Source organism: Thunnus albacares, chromosome 1 (assembly GCF_914725855.1).
Source record: "Thunnus albacares chromosome 1, fThuAlb1.1, whole genome shotgun sequence".
NCBI lineage: Eukaryota > Metazoa > Chordata > Actinopteri > Scombriformes > Scombridae > Thunnus > Thunnus albacares.
Genome location: NC_058106.1, coordinates 8,310,408 through 8,336,265, shown reverse-complemented (window position 1 = coordinate 8,336,265; position 25,858 = coordinate 8,310,408). Strand labels below are relative to the sequence as shown.

The 25,858-nt window shown below is 39.0% G+C and overlaps 1 protein-coding gene across 2 annotated transcripts in view; it reads right to left on the bottom strand.

The window, feature by feature from the left end:
* Window positions 1-25,858, bottom strand: part of itfg1 (integrin alpha FG-GAP repeat containing 1) — a 148,722-nt gene that overhangs the window by 67,005 nt on the left and 55,859 nt on the right. For both annotated transcript variants that reach the window (XM_044366039.1, XM_044366106.1), the window contains exon 10: window positions 13,431-13,582. In XM_044366039.1, coding sequence (XP_044221974.1) covers window positions 13,431-13,582 — 152 coding nt within the window. The remainder of the gene's footprint in view (window positions 1-13,430; window positions 13,583-25,858) is intronic.

Sequence of the window (25,858 nt, the reverse complement as noted above, 5' to 3'; positions counted from 1 at the left end):
CCAGAGAGTGACACACAGAGAGCAGGCTGAGCAGACGGAGAGTGGGAGAGCCGAAAACGAGAGACCTCAGGAGACATGAGAGCTGCTGCTCACTAACAGCTACGTGTGTTTACAGCAGAGAGCAGGAGGGAGGACAGACGTCTTACTACGCTACTCTGTGCTGCAACTCTGCTGCTGCTGCAGACGGTCACAGAGCAGACACTTTCAGTTCATAACGGTAGTGTCCGTCGTCCAACTATGTATTGATAACACATTTAGTATTTTACATATTAGTTTACAGTTTTTTTATTTGATTAACATGGGCGCTGATATGTGAAAATGAGCTAAATAGATTTTATTTCCATTTAAAAAAGCAAATAATGGCATGGGCAGCGGGCAAGTATGTATGCCCAAACAAACCCCCCCCCCCCCCCCCCCCCAAACAGCTTTTCTGGTGGAAACCCTGTAATAGTTTTGTTCAACACTGCCCTTGTCCTACTAATTCAGCTCTGTAACTGTGTATTTTGTGGGTGAGGAAGAGGCATGACAGGTCAGTGAGGGTGAAACAGAAAGAGACAGTTAAGCAGAACTTTTCTGAACAAACCTTAACCTTTTATCCTGCCATTAAAAACATGTTTATAGCGTGGAGTGAGACAGACAGAAAAGATCAGTATAGAGACGTCTGTAGTGATTTTTGCTGCCCAACAACCTTAAGCAGAGGTTATCTACATTATTCGGTTACTGTCAGTCACTCACTGACTTATGGCCTGAAGAATTCTACACAAAACGATTGCATATGTGCTTTATGTATATGTGTGTGTTGTGCATATGTGCCATATCTGCCTGATTCACACTGCAGCCACTCCTTTCCAAAGACACTTGTGACATCTGAAGGTGTATCTTAATGGACAATATCAGGCCCAATCACTAGCATCTGTAATCATAAGGAGAGTACAGCAGTGGCATGCTGTCAGGTGATGGTGTGAAATACAATAGAAATCACTTAAGTTTATCCATTTCCATCTGAGACCTCATTTCGTGTTCCAGAAATAACTCCCTCTCACCACATACTGCTACATGCATGGCTACATGTTACATGCACTCTCTTGCATGCACAGACGTGCACGCAAAGTAGCCCAGTGGAGGGTAGAGTGTGACATTTAGACCATTTCTCTTGCGATAGGAGCTCTTATGAAGCCAGGGTGGACCATTTCAACATCAAACACTCACAGCCGGACGCTCGGTCTCCCTGAGGACAGTGGATGAATGGAGAGTGTGTGTGCGTCCTTCTGTGAATGTGAAGCCTACCTGAGTAAAGAGAAATGCTGGGCTGCCGGCTGCAGTGACAGACAATGGTGTCTATAAAAACAGTCTGGTAGACTAACTGCATCTGTGTACCACTATTTTCTACAAGTAGAAAATACTTTTGGCTGATTCATACTATACTGCCTCTTTCTTTTTCTTTGCTCTTTTTTTGAGAAATGGCGCTGCCAAGACCACATTTTGTACTGATACAGAAATTGAGCTGCTTGATTTGTGCTTTGTTTACCTGATGATTATTTGCAGTAGCTGAATGCAATAGTTAATCAGTGCTACAGTCCTGAAAGGGTTTACACAAACCCCTAATTCATCCCAAGTGCTCCCACTCTGACTCACTATGATGAGCAACAACTACTACAACTACTATTACTACTGCTGAGAAAAGCTACATTATCACATTGTTTTTTGCTGTCAAGAGCAGGCTGCTCATCTTCCCTGTGATTGGCTGGCTCATGAAAACAGTGCATGTCATGTTACCTTTATTTGTTTCAACTGACAAACAAAACAAACAAAAACATGGCAACTGTCCTGGAAACACTGTCAAATTTATCTAAACTATCCATCAAAATCAGTGTCTGAGCTGGTTTTGACAGTCGTTATTAAGGAAAAGTAGAGTGGAGAGGTGGCGTGTGAAATTACATCAGCTAAGTCTTAATATTCCCTTATTGGTGCAATGTGTATGTATGTATGTATCTGGTCTCATTAATTACATTCTCAAGTGTTGTCCCCATACTTAATATTTGTTGCTTGGGGGTAAAATGAAAAATTTGAGAAAAACTCAAATTGTTAATTAAAAGTAGTTCAACTGATTTTTTGGTCACTTGGGGGCAGTGGAAACAAGTTGTGAAAATTGACATATTTTCTTTTAAGTTGATACGGCGTACTTGATGCTTATTTACCCATCGGGCAGTTATGGAGCAACATTATCATTCTTTTTGTCTCAGAGTTTTGTCTCCGTCCACCTGGTGAAGTCCACAACATTCACTTTCCTTTAAGTCTGTTTTTGATCTCAACCGACTCCTGAAGGAAATATGAGGCTCTTTAGCTGCTAAATGCTCCACTATGTTCACCAGCTTGTCGCTAAACTGTGTCTGTTTGCTGTTTGATGCCTAGCAGATAGTGTACAGTGTGTTTTTAGAATTTTTTTGTCCGAAAAGAGCTGCCTACTGTGGCTGAAACCACGCTATGAGAGCGGTAAGAGTGAACAAAAATGGTAAAGTTGTGGGCCAGATAGCTAAAAAATTAGCTGAAACTTGCTATAAAGCTTTATAAAGCTGGGGGGAGCTGCATAGTCGGGTCATCATTTTCTGTAGGTTCATCTCTACGAGCTACGCCTCTCACATCATGTCTTATCATTTGATACATATTATAAAAAAATATTGATTATACCTGCTTTAAGGTTAAGCGGTTAAAGGCAGCTCCTAGCAATTCCAGTTTGATTAGGAAAATTAAAACATTTTTACCTATACTAGAATAATGATGGTTATGTTAATGAACACATCAACTGACTGGAGGTAAATTTAATTATACATTTAAATGTTATGCATTAATTTATTTATATCTTTGAGTCAGTTTCAGACAGCCTAATATTCATTTACCTGCCCCTTTTCCTGAGCAATGTGAGTATATCCTCCCAATCAGGAAAACAGTGCTTAATGTCAACCATAAAGCAAAGCCTTGATTCAGCTTTCCTCAGAGGCTGATCTTACATTAACTGTAGGAACAGCAACACCGCATTGCTCTGAACAAAAGCAGAGGTAGAAGTCAGTGGAGCTTGCTCATGTTTAGAATGCATTCTTCATTAACCTGCCTGGATGACTGAAGGGTAAAAAAGAGCAGAAAAAAAACACACTCTAAAGGCAAGCTGCATTTGGTTTTAACAGAAAACCACACATCATAGAATGCTTGTTACTTAAATCTTGGCAACTGGTTGGAATCATATAATTGCTTGTTCCACTTCCCCAGTGGAAGCTTTCACCATTGTTTTATCATAATTGAATAAGTAAAGACCTATTATACTAATATCTGGGTGGTTGGGGGTGGGGAGGTTTCTGAAGGCAGTATAGTACCCACCAAAGCAGTACGATGACTGATTCCCCAAAACCAAATCACTACAGGCAGATTACAACTGACTGGAACCTGAGAGGTTTTCATGCATTTCAGGGAGCTCTCCTCCCTGTCTCCCCGCCTTCACGCAGCATCCTCCACAGACATTACAGTATTTTACACACACTTGCCAACACAAACATATTACTCTCCCTAGCTCTCCCTCACTGACACACATGTGCTATACGCACACGGTCCTTCTCACGAGCAATCCCTCCGAGAGCCCTAAAACCGTAACAAGGAAGATTTAATTAATTTTCAAAGTAAATGGGTGAGCAAAGAAAGGACCCATTATCTTTATGCTGAACGACGGCAGTTGTGTGTTCCCATGGAGAGAGCATCTCTGGTGGCATTCACAGAAACACTGCAGCTTTGATGTACAAAATGAGGGAGAGAGAGAAAGAGAAAGAAAGAGACCACGGGAACGTGTACAAGATAATTGCTCTCCTGTGTGTCTGTATCCTTGCAATAAGAGAGCAAGCAGATGGTCAGTTTCTTGCTCAAGGACAAGTCAGTGACGGTTGGACTTACAAGACTCCCAGTATAGTATAAATGTTACATAGACAATATTAATAAATGTGTAAAAGTGTTCAAATACAATAGAAATCATCACAGAAACCCTTAAACAAAGAGGTTTTGCTGAGGCGACATTTCTAATTCTCATGAATATATAAGAGAGAAATCATTCTGAACACAGCAGATACAGAAAATGTTCAGCAATAAACACTGTAAAAATCTAGCTCTGCCACAATTAAACAGCAAAAGCTTCTTTCTAGAGTCACCATTTTGTGCAGGAACAGACAAAAATACCAGTTTCTCCACCAACAGTAGTCTCATACAGCACACATAATTACTTTTCCTCAAACCAGAAATTCTATTTTCCTTATTACAGTTGCTTTCTCCAGCAGCAGTCAAGATCTGTCCACAGTATGTGTGTGCGTGTGTGTAATAGGTAGCATCTACCTCTACAAGCCTAAAGTTGGTTTAAAAGGTCTGATCAGTATTTTTCCTCTGACATCAGCTGGTCAAAGCTAAGAGCAGAGGGAGACAGTTGGCACCGCTAACTGCTGCCCACGCCACACTCTTCACTTTAATAGAAACATAAAACAAAAACACTCCATGCATTTCATTATCAGAGGAGAGTTTGGCACTTCCACAACCGCAAAAGCACAGCACAGCACAGCACAGCAGAGCAGTTGATCGATGTAAACGTGTCCACAGCAGTAGATAAATGAATGCACTTTAAATATTGACACAAATAAAAGATTTTGAGGATACCTGTGGACCTTATCGCCTACATACACAGTGTGGGTGGCGAGGTGCGCAATCCCTCAACACAGCACCACTAACTGTATGCAAAAGTAAAATTATAAATAGTGTTACATGCATCCTAAAGGCACAAATTGCTCATAGTTCTTTTGTGGTATCTCTTCAAAGAGCACACAAAAATCAATATACTTTAATCTATAAAGTCACTGAGGCATGGTATTATTATTATTATTCTCTACCTGAAGCTGCACTTCTGTTTCAAATACGTGAGGCAATGTGTCCTACACTCTCAAAGGTAAAATGGCTCCATAAAGCCAATCAGAGGCAGAAATTAGAAGATTTTGCCAGTCTAACAAAAATGTGCTGTGACGTTTGAAGATGAGAGTAATTGCTCTATAAACAGAAACATGTCTGTCTATGTTTGAATAGGAATTTTAGTGGGATCTTGATTTTATTTTATAGGTAGATGAAAACAATTACATTTTCATTTGAGTCTCTACAAGCCAGAATGAACAAATGAAAAGAGTGGTACTTGGATCAGTATTGTGCTATATACTTTTAACAGCTCTAAGTGTAACTGGCACATCAAGCCTTGAATCAATATTTCAAATACTGCAACAAATTGGCGAATCAGCTGTTAACTGTTATCACACAATGTGGATGACATAAAACACACTTTTCACATTAACTGTAGAAATGCCATCTTGCAAAGCCGGCCCTGTAAATTTGAAAAGTATGTGGTTACACAGATACTGAACCTACCCAAATAAACCACTGACATATATATTGTGATGTTTTCAGGCCTAGGTATTGTGTCAGTAATAAAGGAACAACTACAAATTAAGAAGCCTGAGAATCAAGTGTAACCACATGATATGTCTATGTTAAAAATGGAGAGGAAAATACAATTGAAAAAATATCATAAATACCCCGCTTTATCTATGGTCCATGTGGGCAAAACCCAAATAATTATATTGCCAATCTTGGTAATCAAGATTCTTTTTCTGGCTGCAAAATACTGAAACAAAGATCCACTACAGAAGGCCATACATTATTAATTACATCTAATTATTCAGCCCTCAAGAGACAGCCAGCCAGTGCTGAAAAAAAAAGCAATAAATTAATAAATTATTCTTGCCACAATGAAACATTTAGGTGACAATAATCTATTGCAGTTACTAGGACACCCTGATGAAACAAACAAACAAACAAAAATCCAGTGATGCAGATAGAGCAGTCTTCAATATTATTATTATTTTAATATTTCTAGTCATGGGGAAACAATATGTGCTAATTTCTATATTCTTCAGAATGGATAAATTGTAGCTGCTGGGACATAACTGTGATGTCTCTGGAGAAGGGCAGGAGCTTGTCATTGCCATGCCGTGTTGGTGCTCACTGACTCATACACTTTGAAAATTGTCAGTTTGAAGGTTTCATATGATGGGAGTGACAGGGGTGGTAGGGCTGAAATATTACTTGGATGGTTGCCACGCACTGGTATACCCCAAGGCAAACACAACAATTTCACCTTTTGCAGGAAGTTCAAATTATTATATTTTAAATTAAAATTAGGGAAAATAATTGTTTGTGTTTTTTTGTTAAAAATAATGTGGGGTGAAGTCACAGAAATGAACAGTGGGCTCAATACGCTCAGTGTGTGCACGCAGAGTCGAAGGTTGCTAAACCACCATCTTTGTGTTCTTACGGATGAGGGTACAGTGATGTAGCTGTGGCCCATTGTAATCTGTTGGTCTCATTTGAAGAGTGGTCATCTGCTGAGGTTAAAGGTTACTGTGAATGATGACAGCTCCCGCTTTCCAAAAGCCTCAGATCTGGAGGAATGCTGATCTGACTAGAGGGGAGGCTGCCTGGAAGGTGATCTGGCTGTTGCTTTTCATTGCTTGAGTAACACATGCTGACGCGCAAATTACAAATGCACACACATACATGTAATTATATCTAAGTCGCTTGAGGCAGATCACACGTTAAAGCTGACCTACTGTATCACCTTTTAATCAGTGTATGGATGTGATATAGTGAAGTGGGAAAAAAAAAACAACATGATTACTGCAGAGGATAATCCCATTCTATGAGGGCTGGTGGCTAACACATACAATCCCATACACACACACACACACACAAGCAGTGGGAATGTGACCAGTGGTTGATGTTATTCCTGGAAAGTACTGATATTTACTGCTGTATCTAGAAAATAATGTAGCAGCAGGTGGTATATTCTCAGTTACTACAACCGTATGTCATATGTCATCTGAAGTTTTGACAGTTGTCAAAGCCTCTTATTGTTAACATGCAAGCTGACAATGGTAACAGAAAAAGGAGGAGTGCTATGTACAGTATGCTAGGATGACATCTGGCTTCACTTTACATGTTATTTTATGCAGCTTGTCCGAGGGGCACAGTGCTCTGCAACTATATTTATTTTGAAATAAGAATTCCAAACGACACTTGGTATACATGTGGGACTGCTACTGGTTAGGTATAATATACCACCATATTATGTACACAAATGACCAAGGAGATGAAGGTCTGATACAAAAAGTGTCTTGACAGAAGGTAAATACTGAAACATGTTTGAGGATATTTTGCTGAAAAATATTCATTGTTAACTCTAAAATCTTAATCTTCCCTACTAATGATTTAGAAAGGGTCAGCAAGAAACCAGCTTTTGTATCTGCACACATTGCAGGTATTTGGCTTAAGCTTGTTCCCAGTGGTTAATTGTCTCAGAAAAATAAAGGAGAGGATAGGGGCATTCTGTATTTTATGACAGAGAAGTAGCTATTTTCAAATAAAGAAGTGTTAGATTACATTGCTATATGTTACTAATGTGTTGACGCTTAACAATAAAAAAGATCTGAAACAAGAAAATATCACAATTACAATCTTAATTTGGTGCTGCTGCTGCTTCTTTGTATTGAGAGAATTGGCTCGATTTACCTGCACTACAGCTGTACACATTAACATTCATTGCAAAATGCTGTTGCACATAACTGATGAGCAACATGACTGCTGGTTCTGATGTATTAAAATGAATGTGGGCTGAAGCTCCATCTTGTTCTATTCTATGATGTCTTTGCCTGTGGGCTGATACTCATCATCCACTCTACAGTGGAGGATAAGGCGATCAAGCAGGTGATTCGTGTTGTATTTCTCTCTAAATATCACTTCACAAATGTTTTCCTCTAAACAAGCAAACACTAATGTAATTATTCCCATTATTCATTTCATTTTCCATTCATTTTAATTGTAATGTAACCATGTTTTCTTGGCTAGCTTTATCTAGCCAAGACTGCATAAAAATGGCATGAATGGCAACTGTAATACAGAATGTATAGAAATATTTCATTGTAACTAATTGTGATTAAGAACCAGGAGCAAGATACTGATATTTAGACAGATTTGTTGATGTCAAACATATAAGCTGCGACTTCTGAAATAACATGAATAACACTGCTTAGCATTGCAAACTTCAACTTAGTACATGCTATAAGGAACTGTTTACTTAACAAAGGGCTGGAAGGGAAAATGGGACTAGCGAAAAACAACATGAATAGTCAGACAGCAGTGTAGTCTCTGTCTTGCCGGGAGAGAGTTAAGAATCTGGTACATAAGCAGTATATGCTGTGCAGCCCCATGCTGTGTCATCTGCACCTGAAAGAACTATATCTTATCATCAGTCTTCCTGCAGAAAGTTTCTCGCATTGATGTAAGATTAAAAAAAGGGAAAAGGGGAAGAAAATAGTTTCTCCTTCTTTAGCTTCATACTACTGCGGGTCTGTTTCTCCGTCTCTTTTATTGTGTCTCCTCTTGTCTCCCCAACATCCCAAATGCTTGATTTTCTGCAAACACTGAAACACCTATAGGAGGGAGCAACAGCACTGTATTCTTTGTTGTGCTTTAACAATGCTCGTAAATGTGTGGGTGCGTGTGACAGAGAGACAGAGAGAGGCTAGAGGCATTGTCTGTCTCGTGACCTGGATATAATGCGGACCCTGAGGACTGCAGTTTTAGGAGCTGCCGATAGCAATTACACAAAAACATAAACATACACACACACACACGCACACACACTCTAAACCCGTCTTGCAGTTCTTAATGACCGTGTTTCCAAACAGTATGTAAATGGATGATCTATCCTACTAATGTGACTGTTATGTAGACCTATAGACCTATGCACTATTACAAAAACAATGCAATAGCTAATTATTTCACATTGAAACAGAAAGTAGTGTGTTTGATGCTATACTGGCAGAAACAATAGAAATAGAAAGTTTAATAGAAAGAAAAACTTGGTAATATGAAAGTGATAACATAGACGCAACTTACATAAATTCAAACTTGACCAAAAAAGACACAAAGCAAAGCAAACATGTCAAAATAAAACTGTTCATCTAGGTGCCAAACATTACAGACACTTATGTTAGCCTTCTAACTAATGCCTTCTAATGTTAGCACGGCAAGATGACCAGCAACTGAAAACTGGCGTACATGTGACCCCTAATTAACAATTGGTGGGTTCCTCCATTGTTTTTTAAGTTCAAACTAAATTTCTTTATGTTCACAGCTTGGCTTTGTGATCCACTGAATAAATGAAGAAGTTTAAGTTCTTGGGGTGTTGATCACAAGTAATGGTTAGATGGAGAGTCACACTTGGTAAAGGCGGATTAGTACAGCATCCGCAGTGATGCAGGCACTGTACTGGACTGTCACAGTGAAGATCGAGCTAAGCCTGATGGCAAAACTCTCAATTTATCAGTCAATCCGTTTCCAACTTTCACCTGTGGTCATGAATTTTTTTTTCCTTTGCAGGGTGTCTAGGGCCACCCTTAGGGACAGGGTGAGCATCTGCTTAAAATGCCTCCTGGATGGCCCCCTGCAGAGGAATTGAGGGCACTGGGAGGAGACCCTCGTCAGACTCAGAACATGCTGGAGGGATTACATATCCCATCTGGCCTTTGAATGCTTTGGCATCACCAAAGAAGAGCTGCAGGGTGGAAAGAAGGATGTCTGGACTCTATTTAGCTTGGTGCTACCAAGTGAATGAGTGATGAAATTGGATGGACACAAATATAGCAGCAAAGTGCAGATGTCATGCTTCCCTATTCTTTTGTCTACTCATGATAGAGGTGCGAAGTGGGGGGAGCTATTTTGGATGCCCCCATTTCCAGAAGTAGAAATCCCATTAATTTTTCCCATAGACAATGTTAAGCGACTCACAGTTAAGCACTTCTATGGGTTGGGTCGGCATGAAACTCTTCTGGTTGAATCATCAGCACAAATGATGAACAACTGTGTTAGAAAATAGGATCTTTGATAAAAACTTGAAGGTACAAGACAGTTTACGAAAAATCTTCAGGATAGAATTTACCTACAACTCCCAGGGTGCATTTAGGCAAGAAACGCCCAATCAACGACCTTAAAATTCTGTATGGTGTGGCACTAATGGTGGGGCTAAAGTTTACAGTTTTAAGAAAACTGACAATACAATCTACAACTTAAATCAATTTACCTTTGGATTCCGGGTCAATATTGGATTAATTCAGCAACTATAGTGCCCTGTTTTGGTTACAACTGCAGCAACATATCAGTTTACATTTTCTACTGTTTCAGATTCACACCTCTGACTGGCTTCTTCTCCATGGCAACAGCAGCCGAGGCTATTGTAGTATTTTAGAACTGTCTGCCATGCTGAAATGTTGAAGAAAACGCAATTTCTCAGAAGCATAGTTAAAACAATTAAAGCTGGTGTCCATAACATATATAATATGTATATTATACAGGACCGTTAAAATATCCAGGAGTGTCCTGTTTTCCTATGTTAAGTAACACTGAGGAGAAACTCTGAAATGGGAGAACAGAATGGGGGAAAAACACTTCTGGGAACAGCAGCTCCTTCCATTTTGCAACAACTATGAGGAGGTCTTGTAAGGAGTAAAATAATTGGGGCAATCAACAAAAAAGCATTAGTAAGACAAATATATGAGGCAAAATACCTTAATCACTGGGCCGTGACTAACAAACTCGAGCTGTATCACAAAATAACCTATTGCGTTCTTAAACACTCTCTCAACTCTCTATTTATTCCTCCTGCTCCCTCCATCTGCTCATTGTTCCATTGATTCCACCCGATTACTCTCATCTCACACCCTCTCTCCTTCTGTCCTCCTACTTTGAACACTTAAAATCGGCATTCATTTTACTAGGAGGAGGAGTGACATGGACTGGCAGGACTTTTATCTGAAAAGCTGCTATAAATAACCAGTTTGAAGGACGAAGAGGAAGAGACAGAGAGGAAAGGAAAGAAGGAGAGGAATGGGGAGGGAGAGGGAGTTAAAATAGACCAGCTGAGGGCTGTACAAATAGTTAGTAAGCAGAGAGCATTTGGTGAGAAGGAAATCCAAGGCCTGATGCATGATGGACTAGAGAGTGCTACTGAATCCAAAGCAGGCAAGTAGACACTACACACTTGATGAAATGTCTGAACAAAAACAAAAACATCCCATCACTCAAACATGACCTCTGAAACCCTGTGTCCTTACTTTACTAAAAAGAATCGACGCAGACCAGAATCACCATGACTTTACATATTTTCTTCTGGGAGCACAACTTAACTTTGCAACTCTCTGCACTCACACCAGAGAACTTCTCCGTCAAATCACTGACACCATTTGATATTTACGTGCCTTGCTCCGGGGCACATCAGCAGTAGTTAATTAGGGGTCCTGATTTCACAGATTCTCTAACCTTTAAATCATTCCTTTCTCATCACCCTGACCTCCTTTCATCTCTGCCTCCTACTCTCTCTTCCATACGATGATGATGTGGTTTTAAATGTTACTGCTGGGGTCAGATTGTACAGGGAAGTTCTGCAATAACAGCCAACGGCCCAGTATAGGATTACAATGCTCAGGCTTAACATGGGGAGGAGATGGAGGAAGGGAGGAAAAAAGAGAGAAGCTATAGCTTGTGTGATTAGAGCTGGTGAGACAGAAGTCATTTCTAGATGAGGGTGACCACCAAGAGTTAAGCCTGACAGGACTTACTGATGATTATACAGAGCCTAGACAAGAAAGTAGGGTTCAAATGTACATGTGTGTGTGAGTCTTTTGAAGCTCATACCTAATGTTTTACTATTTCTGACACAACAAGCAATCAAACCCTCTTTCCCTAAGAAACACACATGATCAAGCACATACACACACACTCCCAGAACAATCAGTATGCATAGACAATCACAGGCCTGACCTCTTCAGCAATCTTATCTTCATCTCTGAGGCTAGATAATCCACATAGGTTCTTCGACAAACACACACACCCTAGTGTCCATGTTGCTTGTGTCCTAGCACATGCTGTAGTGATTTTTTAAGGGCTGTCTTATCAGTCGCCGTGTCCATATGCTGAAAAACACACTCACCTTAGCTGCCTTCTATCCCAGTCTGTGCTCTAGTAAATTGGATGGTAATCACTTCTTTATTATAGTACAATGTCATGGCTGCATATTGGTCAGTGACAATGCACAATGTTATAAAACTATTAACTATTAAAACTATTACTATTCTGCAGCAGAGGGCAGTTTGTTACTGTGTCATGAATATCAAAATGTAAGTGATACCATTAATTAATGCCTGGCCTTTTTATTTCTGTTTTGTGGTGTTTCAGACACTTCATGATTTGTTAATGAGAAGATTTAATTAATCTTCTTTGGAAAACTGCTATACTCTAGATATTTTGCCATTCTATTGGTGTGAGAATGAGCTCTTCTTGTAAACATGTGTTAAACAGGCTGTACACAGACTGTAGGTTTATTTCTAAATATAGTATATGAATGTAATTAATTTTTACTGACAACTGTTTGACAACTGTACGAAATGCATACCATATCAATGGGGCTACTGTTTGTAATCAAGATTATTTTCCCCGGCATGAGAGTCACTTGTGTCAGTGCAAGTGCAGTAATTTCACAGGAATTTCATGAGAAAATCCTCCATGTGGCATGTTTTTAAAAAGAAACGTTTACAGTTGTGAAAGTGAAACAGATTTGCATAAGCCATTTAAGTATGCATCTTGAGTTATTAGGTTCCAATCAATTCAATTTCGTGTTCCGCTGAAGTACTATAGTTTGTATAATCTTATCAAAATGTGGACTGTTACATGACAAATTCAGATGAAGCTAACAAATGAATCGAGTGTTCATGAGAATTGAGATGATATGGATTTGCATGAAATCTATGATTAGTGTGACATCAATTTCCTGAAACCAGAGTAATATTAATGCAATCGCCATTTGCATGTAAACTGTGTGCTACATAAGCAGCCTCTGGACCTGCATGGACACACTGAAACTGTGCGCCACTGCACCAGCTGCTCATGAGGTGAGGCATAGTGCTGAAACAATTAGTTGGAATGGGGTTCAGGGACCTACTTGACAGGATTCCAAGCGGTCCCCTGCCAAGGAAGGATTAGTTTAATTTCAGCAATATCTCATTTATTTACTAGACATAATCTTAAATAAAGTCTAAGAGAAACGACTACTTACTGTACTCTAGTTGTGTGTTTATTCCAAAACTATTAAGATAATGAAGAAAATATTATCTACATCAACAGTATCTCACCTTTTCTTTTTAAAACACTAAGTCAACACCAACAAAGATGTACCCATTTGAAGACCCATGAGGCACACTCTTATGTGGAGCCTTGGAGGTAAACAAGAATGTGTGCATTTTCTCTCCTACCTGCCACTAGTGTTGCGGAGGACCACCAGGGCATCAGGGAAGCCGTCCAGGTTGTAGTCCCCAAGGTGCAGGGCCAAGGGCTGGCTGGGTTTCCCTGGCACAAAGCTCCAAACTGTTTCTCTCTGCTGGAAATCTGACAGCACGGGTACCCACTGTAAAAAAAGACCCCAACAAATTACACACCAATCATGCATTAACTAATAGGAGAGTAAAGGAGAAACAAAAAAATGAAGTGAAGAAGATTAAATTGCTTGTATATATATATATTTAGTATATATTTGTATTTTATATTTGTATATATTTGTATTAGCATTAGCAATAAGTGCATCGCATTTATCATTCATACAATTTAAACACTATTAACATAACAATATATAGATACAAAAATCTCAGCAACATGTTAAATTTTATTATTGCAATTTGTCCGGACATAGAAAAATGAAGAGTAGACCACCTCTCTTAATCATGTTTTATCTTCCTGAAAATGTTTATATGAAGAATTTACGAGCCAATTAGTGATAAATTTAACAAATCAAAACTGTGGTAAAATAACCCTATAACACATGAAAACAGGGCACAGTGAATTGCACACACAGCATTTAGTTAGGTATCATATCAGAATAGTACTGTAACGACACACTCCCTAATGGTTGTTAAGATGACAGAGAGGAAAACATACACCATTACAGATAATTAGGGGTCCTTTTATTCAGCGTATTCAGCGACAGTAATCATTGTCATCAGCAGTAATCATCATGTCCTGCCTCAATTTAGGCTTGAAAACTTCAGGGAATCATTTTTCTGGTAATTTACTATATTTTATCAGATCATTTAACTCATATGATATAAAAACACCAAGGTGTTTAAACCCCTCTTTATCGACCTGAAATGGAATATTTCAATCAACAATCAGTGAAGTACTTGGAATTGGAAAGGAAGATGAGCATGTCGTCTGCATAAAAGGCAATTTTTGTGTATATATGCATTAGTTTGTATGTCACTTATATTGTAATTACTTCTAACTGCTTCTGCCAGAGGTTCCATAACGAGCAAATAGCAGTGGCCGTAAGGGGCAACCCTGGCTTGTCCCTCTGTTAAATAAGGATGTGGATGATCGATCTTGTACCGTTCACTTTAATAACAGATTTTGGGTTAGAGTATATTAACTTAATCCAATTAATAAACCTATCAGAAAAGTAAAATTTATACAAAACCTCAGAAAGATAGTGCCATTCTATTCTATCAAATGCTTTTTCAGCATCTAAACAATATATGCATTATTGTTCCTGTTTTTAACATACTGCATAATTCCCAGTACTCTCCTAATATTTGAATCACTTGTAGTCTGGGTAAAATCCTGTTTGATCTCTGGATATGAGTTTTGCTTGGAGTCTGTACTTTGATTAGAGATAGGTCTATAAGAGGCTGGCTCAACAGGATCTTTCTGGGCATATTGCCTTCCTACTAGATAATGAATGGTGGTATCTATTATTTCTTTGGAAGTAATTTCTATATCTAACCAATCCTTTCCTACTGGTGTCAGTTGCGGAAGAAAGATACATTGCAAAAACTGGCTCATTGTCTCTTCTGTATCAGAAGAATGTGGAACTCTGATCCTTGAAGGCCGTACAAATATCATTGGGGATATAATGATAAGTTCCTGTTTTATCTTTAATCTTGGAGATGGATTTATGTTTATAAATTTATGTTTTTTTTCAATTACTTGTTGAGAGCACAGTAGTGCTGCGGTATCTGGTGTCATCTCTGTCACACACTACTGTAAATTGGCTGCAATGTCAGTTTTATACTGGCATGCTTTAGCTTTACTTTGATGTCTCTGGGTAGACAGACACAGACACCATGAAATACATTGTAAATACATTTTACAATGAATAATTCCCTATACAGGATTTCTATGCTGAAGCAATTGGAGGGTTTAGGTCCTAGTTGAGGTCTTGACTTATTCACATTCAACCACTAACTTTATTAAAAACTGGTCTACATCTAGATTTGAACATTTCTGGCACTTTTTTAGGGTGTTTAAAGGGAGTAATGAAAGAAAATATGCAGCTACAAATGAATGGGTCAGACAAAGGCACACAGCTGCCAATACATCTCTAGGTAAAGCTACAACATGTCATCAGGGTAAGCAGTACCTTTACCATGCTTTGGTCATATGAAAAACATCTGTACCGTGCCTGCATTAAGGACTCAAATCAAAGTAGCGAATAGCATGGCATTGTGCTTACACATGCAATATGTGGGACATAAGCAATGACAAGCTAGAGAAGAACACTTTCAAACAAATAACAAATGCTTGCTATGCTTGCTTTCAAGTCACTGAAATTTAAGTGGACTGAGTGCAGTGGTGTTACAGTGCAGTGCAGAGTTTTGGGAGCACTTTAATTACAAAAAAAGGTTCCAAAATTACTTTCTGCAAAATTTTAACACCGAAGTCAAAGAATAATACGATTGAAGTCCAATCCTAAATTGACCACCTACTAGCAATCTGTAGTCTTTGACTTCACTTAGAGTACCTTGAGTGCAGACTGAGCCTCCAACAATACTTTTCACAATTACTTTAAGAAAAACACTTGAGAGGTAAAAAGCAAATCACACTATTTTCTAGGATTTACTTGTAAATCCTCACTTTCAGAAACTCCTTTCCTCAGTGTGGGGATATTGCGGTCTTGCCTTTAATGCCACTCTCTTTACACATCAGACACAAGTACTTAAGAAGCCCTCCCACTCTTTTAACCAAACAGAAACGAGGCATCTTTCCCTCATCTTGACAATTCAAATGTCGAAGTAATAGGGCCCTCAAGGGGGTCTTGCTGTAACACTGAAACTGACTTGAGGTTTTTGTAGGGAAACAATCACACCAAAGAGGTAAACATACAGTATATATTGCATGAAAGCAAACAGCACGCCAGAGACAGCCCTTTAAAAGGCCTCTCTGACACCATTATCACCTCTCACTTAATATTTATGTCATAACATCTCTCTTTCACTCTGTCTTCCTACTATTCCACCAAATGCTGGTGACTGAATGCAACAGGAAAAAAACAAGCTATTACTTTTTGTTTCATTTTGCAGGAGACGGGTTTATTGTAACTGTGCATACATTCCCAGTGAATTAATTTTAATAGAGTTCTAACCAGTGACAGGCATGCTGGTCTCCTTGCTTTCGTTAGTGACATTACAATGAGTTGCTAGCTAGCGGATTCCTGTGAATTACACATAATCCAAGAGAGGGAGGTGTTATGAAGAGAGAGAAAAAGAGACGATTATCATCACTAATCCTCACCCTAACACCATCAAGAGTGGAAATTCATGAGTAACATGTATCACCATTCAGCACAGGATGTTCAGTTTGGTACATGAATTATATCAGATTGGTACACCCTATGAACCAAACAATATCAGTCCTCATTAATCTAATATGGTTTAATTACAGTCCAGGTCTTGCCACATGTGGAACATAAAACTTTTACAAAAAAAGTCTCAGCCAAAAGGCTTTATCAGAGACGGACTGTGTCCAAATTCACTCATTCACTACTTTCTGTATGATTTACACTCATTACATTACTTGGATTTCAGATGCTTACTTATCCTTATCATTTTGCGTCATCACTGACAGGTACTGGAAGACATGACTATAGTCTTTGTGTCTGTAAATGGGTCACAACCTATTGCCTTGTAGGATTGTTGGCAGAAAATGTTTGTTTTGTTCCATTTCATTTCTGTTTTCCGAGTTTCTGAGGGCACTATATATAGTAGTGTATACATTTCACACTAGATACAATAGAACAGAAAGGGAGCAATTTCAGCCCAAGATGGGAAACCGTAGATCTCTGGAAATAGCTACATCATGTTAACTTTTTTCAAAATAAATAATAAAAAGTATTTTGTTTTCCTCACACTACTCAAAATACACCTACCAATGACCCCTAAAACAATGGCACATATCAAACCACTGATTTTGTGTACTGTTATGCTGCAAATCAAAAGCACAAACACATACAAAGTAGCTCCAAACGCCTACACACATATCTTACTCTACAGGAATACATTTTATTACTCCCATTTCACAGATTAAAAATATATATATACATATTTTTGAGACTCAAAACTACAATAAATGACCAATTTAGATCCCCTATGTGTTTGTGTGTGTGAGTGTGGATTCTAGAGAGGCATGGGGCCAGATGCTGGTGGTTTAAACTATTCATGAATGTTAAACAGAGAGAGCAGGTGCAGGGGAGAGTCACCAAAGAGACACTCACCAAAACTGCCACTAATAGCTCTTAATACAAAGAGTATGTCTGAGAAAGACAACCACAGCTTATTAACAATTACTTTGACATTTATCACACAAACGCTGATGTAACTGATTTAAGTTTCATCCAAACCAGTTGTGCACATTACGTAAAGACAGGTACTGACGTAAAGGTAATACAGACAGGGGCCTGTTTGTAGGGGTGGCAGGCGTGGTGATGATAGTAGTGTTGTAGGTCACATTCATGATGCGATGCCTCATTGGTCTTCCTGCCAACTAGTCATGCACGGGTCAGGGTTTAATACCTGCACCCGCCCAACCAGTTCATGAGAGCCAATCTGCACTGCCTAACCCGTAAAAATATGTTAATCAACACACATACATCCTTCACATCTTAACAGTGGATTTTAACAAAATAGTAGCCTATATGTGTAGGTCTACACTGTCTTTTTTAGCCTAGTGTTTAGCTGCTCTGTGTAGAAAAAGAATGGAGTCCACAGTTCCAGGATTTAACCTATTTCGATGCGCTTCGAGCCCATGACCGGCTGAGCTGAAAGCATGCTCACCGGATGTGCTTGTTGCTGGAATGCACTGCACCACATGTGTGTATGTGTGTGTAGCCCCTTTTATACAGAGAACCTGCATTATAGCCTTAAAGAGGATCCATCTTTAAGCTGCCTTTGCTTTCTTACACTGAACCACACAAAGCCGGCATAAAGCCACTTCTGTGTGTGCTTTTACGTAGCATGCTGGCGTTCCGGATTCAGAGGCGTGGCATGTAACACAACAGCATCAGCATCTGTGACGTATATCATATCCCACAACAGTGGGTGAACCGAGTGTCGAGGTGCGTTTGCTATTCATGCACATTTATATCACTGCATGCGCAAGCAAAGTTGCTGTGCATCATATATCACATGCTGATGTTGATTGGCAGATTCATATGAGCAACGTGTTTGTGCAGGAGCAGAAGTGTTACCAGCTAAATTTATTTAAAGTATATTAAATACATTTAACAAAGTATATTATTAATACTGATAAGTTGATGCATAAGCCGCATTTTATTGTTGCAGCTGCTGGAGGTGGAGCTAGTTTGAACTACTTTATGAGGGTCATGAGATAAATCTGAGGGTTGTTGAGATAATAGATTGGATAGGAAAGAAGAAAAAAAAGTTGTACCTCAAAAAAATTTAATTTGGACTAATTTTTTCAAAACTTTTCTTTCATCTTTGCATTTTTGTGAAATATTGGAGAGTTTAACCCCTTTGGACCTCAAACAATTATTTATTTGAAACCATGTGAGAGGAAATGTCTCTTTGATAGAACTGCAAACAACTCAAAGACACCTGAAACATGACTGATATACAAATATACACTGATTTTTTTTGTAAGAGGCCACAAGCCAAAAAATCTGGGAACCACTGGTTTAATCTCTAACAGTGTTGTAATTTATAAACGTATTATGTTATTTTATGTAAAAGTAACCAAAAGCTGTCAAATAAATGTCGTGGAGTAGAAAGTACAATATTTTCCTCTGAAATATAATGGAGTATAACCAACTAAAGGCTTTCCATAGCTGTTGTGCTGTAATAAATGAAGCATAATTGTGCGGTAAATTCGTGTGCTCTAAATTTTGACACCAAGATTTTCATTTTTACAAATGAAAATTTTGCAAATGTATATTGGTTCTTAATATTGGTTATCTGTCTCCTTGATCACTAATAATCAGTATCGCCCTGAACAAAAAAACATATCAGTCAACCCCTGATATGCAGACTTCACTCCTTTGTTCTCCGCAATGAAAAAGTTTTAGTCTTGCCCTTGAATAATTTGCCTGGATGTGCAGACATTTGGTCCCTCTTCTGGAGCATGCATAATTACATAATATCATTTCAGCCCCAACAATTGTTTGTAGAGACACGAACTATATTCATGGGTATCATAGAGTATTTGTTGATTTTATACACCCAAGTCTAGTCTTATAAATTGTCCTTTAGTGGGCAACAACTGTTTCTGCTCATTTAACTTTATAAGGCACTACCCCTTTATATTAAATGTCAATATTAATAACATCAGTATTTGAAATATCACAAATCTATCAAAATTTGTATTATTATTGATATGAATATTGAAATGAATATCAAAATCCAATATAATTAAACTCTACACTTCTTTTCAGTATAATAGAGCCTAAAAACTGTAATTTATCGATATTTAAGTCCCTAAATACAGACATTCTAGTTGAAGTCTCGGTTTGTACATGGACTAGGATGACATAGTGTAGGTGGAAATGAGCAGGGGATGATGGTAATTATGCTCCTCTACATACAGATGGTGTCATAAAAGCAGAGCAGTGATAAACCAAGACCCACGCTGAACATTTCTCTGAACATAAGAGTGAACTCGGAGCTTTAATGCAATGCTGTCCAGTCAAGCTCTCATTAAATGATTGTTGAGTGATGTTGTGATAAGGTTTAAGAGGCTGACTGCCTGCCATATGGGTGTAAAGCTTGGCTATGATTACAGCCATCCAGAGTGAATGGGAGTGCTGGAAATGACCACTGTGCGGTGGCTGGCAGAGAGAAGTGAAGGGACAGCGAGACCTGAGAGGCTGCTGCCAGACCCATTTGTGGCTAGCAAACACAATGCAAGACATGAATAGACATAATGGTGCACTGTCCCACACACACATTTTGACACATTTGCAGGGGCGAAATCATTACCCTCATGTTAAAAAATGCCAGAGGCAAACACATGAATGTCACTTATCTGCAGTATTTGCTGTGGTCCCATCTGAGGACACCACTTGACTATAAAAGTAACCAATATGAGAGTGTGTGGGAAATAACTGAAGAGAGAGAAAAGAAGTGATGGAAAATAAAAGATAGTTTGGTTGGAGAAGTGAATATACTGTAGACCCACATGTTGGGAGTTGAAGCATATTTCTTTTTGTGTGGTAGGTTTTCAGCAAAATGGTTTAAATTTGTCTGCATTTCAGTATGTCTTGATCTAAAATGACTGACAGCTAATTAGCTAAAGATATGATACTGGTTCATAATCTAAATCTCATTTGGTTTCAGTCCAAAATCCAAAACTCACTGATGGCAAAAAAATCTAGACAGTACTTGAGAATATACTTGCCATTCAGTTATTGCTGGTTTGAAATAAGAAAAAGTTGATGTAACGACACATTAGTCCTTTGTCAGCAGTTATTCTTACAAAGCAGGTGACCATATTTTCAAATGGTAGATACATCTTAAATCTTTTTTGCTCTTTAGCCCTTGAGGTAAATGAATTCACTGGTGAGTTATCTTTAAGCTGGAGTCCTTTGGTCTGTACTCAATGCTGCCATGATGTTCTCTCTCCGGACAGAGTGAGAGGCCTTTGCTGGCCGCCAGACTTATCAGCAGACCACTGTGCTGGTGTTGGCCCCGAGGCAATCAGTGTACTGTCTGTTGCTTCTTTTCTAACACTGATTAGAAGAGGAGAGAGGAAGAGCACGGAGAATACCAACAGCATCTAGTCACCACTGCAACAATGCCAACAAAGGAACACACACACACACACACACAAATTGTCTATCATACATCAGGCTGAAGAGATTCATCTGTACGCTCTGTGATGGCATAAGAGCTATTGATTAAACTGGAGATGGCATTTTTAAGTCAAAGATGGCTTGGGAGAAGAGCAGAGGGTACAGGGATGAGGATGTTTAAATAATGACAAATAAAGAAAGCCTTCATAATTTGGAATAATTTGTGAACTTGTTTCTTATGGATGAAGGTACACTCAAAAGCATTTGGATGATGAGATCAAAACTGAACACATATGCGTTGGCTTGTATGCATGGATGTACTCAAACCTACAGACAGAGGGTTGCTTAATCAAGCAGGAGTCAGATGCTGAATTAATCAAATTAAACTTAAGTGATGCATTATCATGGCTGCCACTCTGTCATTTTTATCATTAGAATGTTCCCTGGAAAAAGCTTGATTGTTCATCTCAAACATCACCTAATGATACTGATATGTGATTGTCATATTGTGTGAACATATGGCAGAACAAAAGCCGATGATAAAAGACTTAATTGTGCTAAATTAGCCAACGACATCACAGAGCGCAAAAGCAGAAGTGGAAGTCATAAGATCAGTCTTTTCCGATCGAGCAGAGGGGAAAACAGTGTTTCCCTGTGTTTTGCTTTTATTGCTAAGTAAGCGAACTATTTTGGAGGGATCATATGGGCCTCTGTGAGGATATTAAAGGTTTCTAATCTAATCAAATCATATTTTATTTGAGAAGCTGCAATGAATAGCCAACCTGACAGAGGAGCTCTTCAAATAAATCATGAAGCAGTTGCTCCTTCCATGTGGCTGTGGAAGTTTTGACATTTAATCACTAAGTACAGCAGAGTATTTGAATAATGTCAAGTGTGTGTCTTCATAGATTAATCTAGGGCCCAACGTCCTCCCAGTCAAACAGAGCGCTCGTAAGTCTAAAAAACTTGATAATGACATCTGTTGGTTCAAATGTCAATATGTTAACACTGTGTTGTGTGTGTGCATGTGTGTGTGTGTGTGTGTTTGAGTGTGTTAGTGGAGAGATCCAAATGACCTAGATAATGGAGATGAAGATGATGATGAGATTTGTGTTTGCAAGGTAATCTGATACCTTTAATGGTAGTGAGGGGAAGGATCCTGCATACAAAAGGCTTTTTATCAAACAGCAGGAAAATCCAGACTGTGTACAGCTTATTGTGGCGTCTTGCACACACGCCCATACACGCTCTCGCATGCACATGCACATGCACATGCACACAAAACACGCGAATAGAAACACACATTAAAAGCAGGAGGGGTATAAACACAGAACCCAACACTCTCCTGGCTTTGCTGATGACTAAAGTGAAAAAGCGACGGCATACTTGCAGACTCCCATTGATTCAACTTGGCGGAGAGAGCTCTCGCTTCATTAGGCCAGGAAATTAAAATGTGGGCGGCCTGCGGTGGAGGTGGGGTTTACGGGGTTTATGGGGAGGTGCTGTAACATTGACAGACATCAAGGCTGTCCAAAGCAAAAAAAAAAAAAATTTAAAAAACAGGCATGTAATGAAGCAATGGCTTTTATGATCCCAGAGATATAATGTCTGTAATGCACAACACATTAGAACTGGCACAGAGCAGTAGAGGAGTGAGTGGGGAGATTGTGGAGCGCATGACTACTACATGGCAAAGTAGAAATTAGGCCAGTAGTGCTATAATCATTGGCTTTCATGTGATTATGGGTCTATATGTATGTTATGATAGTGTTTTCAATAATGATATGTCTTTGATATATCTGTCATATAATCTAATCTGTAAACATGGGATTTGCTACTGAAGTATTTTCAAAAGGAGGTAATAAGAAGAGGTGTGCAGTTTTCTCTTGGTAGGTATACTGAAATATGGAGGCCCAGCTGTACTCGATTCTTTTTTTAAAGCATACAGGATTCATTGAAATGTGGTAGAAACAGCAAATAAGAAAATGAATTCCAAAGGCAGGGAGAAAGAGAAAATGCAAACTGCTCCACACAAATGCAAAGGAAGTAGCGACAAATGCAAATCACCACTGACTTTCAAGATCACACTGAGTTGGTGTTTGTTTGACGTTGTACGAAGGATATTTTAGTACTTTATGTTTTCAATTGCTTCAACTTCATTGTTTTCTCATGCAGTTGGAATCGTGTTTATTACTTGGATCCCGGCAAGTCTTAATGTCTTTTTGTGAAAATGAGGATGGCTGCTGTGCATGGAAATTTTGACATAGTAGTGTGTTTCCCAAATTGAGCTTTCTACTGTGTGTTCATTTCTTCTGCCTTGTTGTAAAGTATGTGCTCCCACAGCTTTATATTCACCCAGTCAAACTGGTCGTCAAGTTTGTGCCCAAGGCTGACTTCCCTACATCTCATGAGCGGGGAACCTTATCATGTAAAATTTAAATGTAGGATGACTTGTGCTTTCATGTAAATGTACTATACTCTAAATCTTCTCTGACTACGTATACATATGCGCAGGTAGAGGGCTGTTCACTGTCACCATAATGTAGGCAAACATGGCAGGTGTAAGAGTTATTTCAAGTATTGTTACTGTTAAATGGGTTACATTATCACTCACAGTAACAGCTTTTATACCTGTGGTGATGTTTTCACATCAAACCTTTAAGATGATACGTCTAACTGTGGTGATGATATCTATCACCCTTACAGTGCCAGGTCCTTATCCAAAATGCCCAAATACAGTTTATTAGCAGCTGTATACAGTATGAGTTCATAGTTTGTCCCCGGAAAAAGGCAGTCAGAGTCAGAGCCAGAGATGGAGTGAGACCATATGTCTTTGTGTCAGAAAGGCAGTGTGTGCAGGCTGCTACCTGCTGTCTGTGTCACCTCTTTGACCACTGACTGACTGGCTGACTGGGATGACTGGGAAGAGGCTGTCTGGCTCCACAGTGGCTGTCCTTACACTGTCTGGGCAGCAACAGTAGGAAGCTGGCTCGGTTTTCATGGGGGCGGGAAGTGTGTTTTGCATGTGTGCAGGTATGCAGAGTAGAGGTTTTAACAAATAAACACAGAAATGTGCAAACAAAAACCTGTACTATACACAAGTAATAAATGCTTACAGTATTGGTTAGCTCAATACTATCAGTTTCATGCTTGCTTCAGACAGAGGAAGGTTTATTACCACTAAAGGGTATAAAAAATCTCTTATGTGTTGCTGATCCGATGTATAAGCCCTTACAGTGATAATATGGATATTACAGGACATTGGAATGTTTTTGTCTTCAGACACCATAAATTATAGCCAACATTAACTACCACAAAAGGACGGTAACATAATTTTCAAAGCTAATCAATTCCTGATTGTTTAGTTTTTGCCACAGAGCCAAGGGAATGTGACTGGTGGCCAAACAGTTATGATTTGGGGTCACTCAGTCACTGATGATTGTAGGTGAACAGTGTGTGTGAGAATGCTGTGTCAAGCTGTGGTGAGTCCCACCACAGTTTACATGCAGACAGACTCAGCTACTACTGCTTTCATTCACTATATATGACACCAGGGTTTGTGTGAATATTTACAGCATATTCTAACAATTCTGTAAGTGATACAAACAAACAAAATTGAGGCAAATAGACATGTTGTGAATATTACAGTGATTTTAGTGATTTCTATGCATTTATTTGGGTATTTACTATTATTGCTTCTATGCACAAATGGAAGGAAGCTGGCACGCTCCTGTACTGTAGACCAACATACTGTACGTGGTCTATGTAAAAGATTATTAAAAGGTGGTTGGTCTAAATTATTGTACTGATTAAAAAGCCATTTCATCATCAATGCTTAAAAATATTGAGGTGTAAATTAATAACATTGCTTGGCTACATTACTGTTATTTACTGTATTGAACTGTAAATAAGCCATAGTATTAAAAATGAACACAAACGCAGTGGAACAAGGACGGATTTTGTTTTTGTAAAAGTGTTAAGGAAGCCTTTCAGTCCAGCTAATAAAAGTAGATCTCATTATCATTTCTGTTTGCTTTTCTTTTCCACAGACACACAATTACACTGTTTTCTGCAGTCAGGTCCTGTTGTGTTGTAGAATGTGGGATCAAAATAATGGAGGCCCAGGATACAATAAATGTGATCATTGTGTGTCTGTGAGGGTAGAGAACAAAGCAGAAAGATTGTTGGAAGACCCCTGCGGTTTCTTCCAATACGGTGAACTAGAGGCCTGGAGGTGCTGCAGAGGTAGAAGCAGAGCTGTGGCCGAAACCGCAGGAAGGAAGGAATTGCTGTTGGGAGATGGAGGAAGCAACCCACATGCGCAGAACTATAGACACACACTAGTTTCTACTCAGCGGGAAGTCCATGCACACCCGAAGGCATCTCATCATGTCTTTGCCTGTATACATATCAGTCCTCTTATTCACTCTCCATTCCCCTTTTCTCTTCCTCCAGCTCTCATTCCCTCTGATGGGATGTTGCTCTCAAAGTGGCAATGAAGGGACAGAAAAACTGTCTTTGCCCTCCTTCCCTTCCCTCATCTAATCTTCGTTTCCTCTTACCTTCTCTTTCTCTCTGCCTCTCTATTTTTCCTACCTTTTTTCTTTCCTTTCT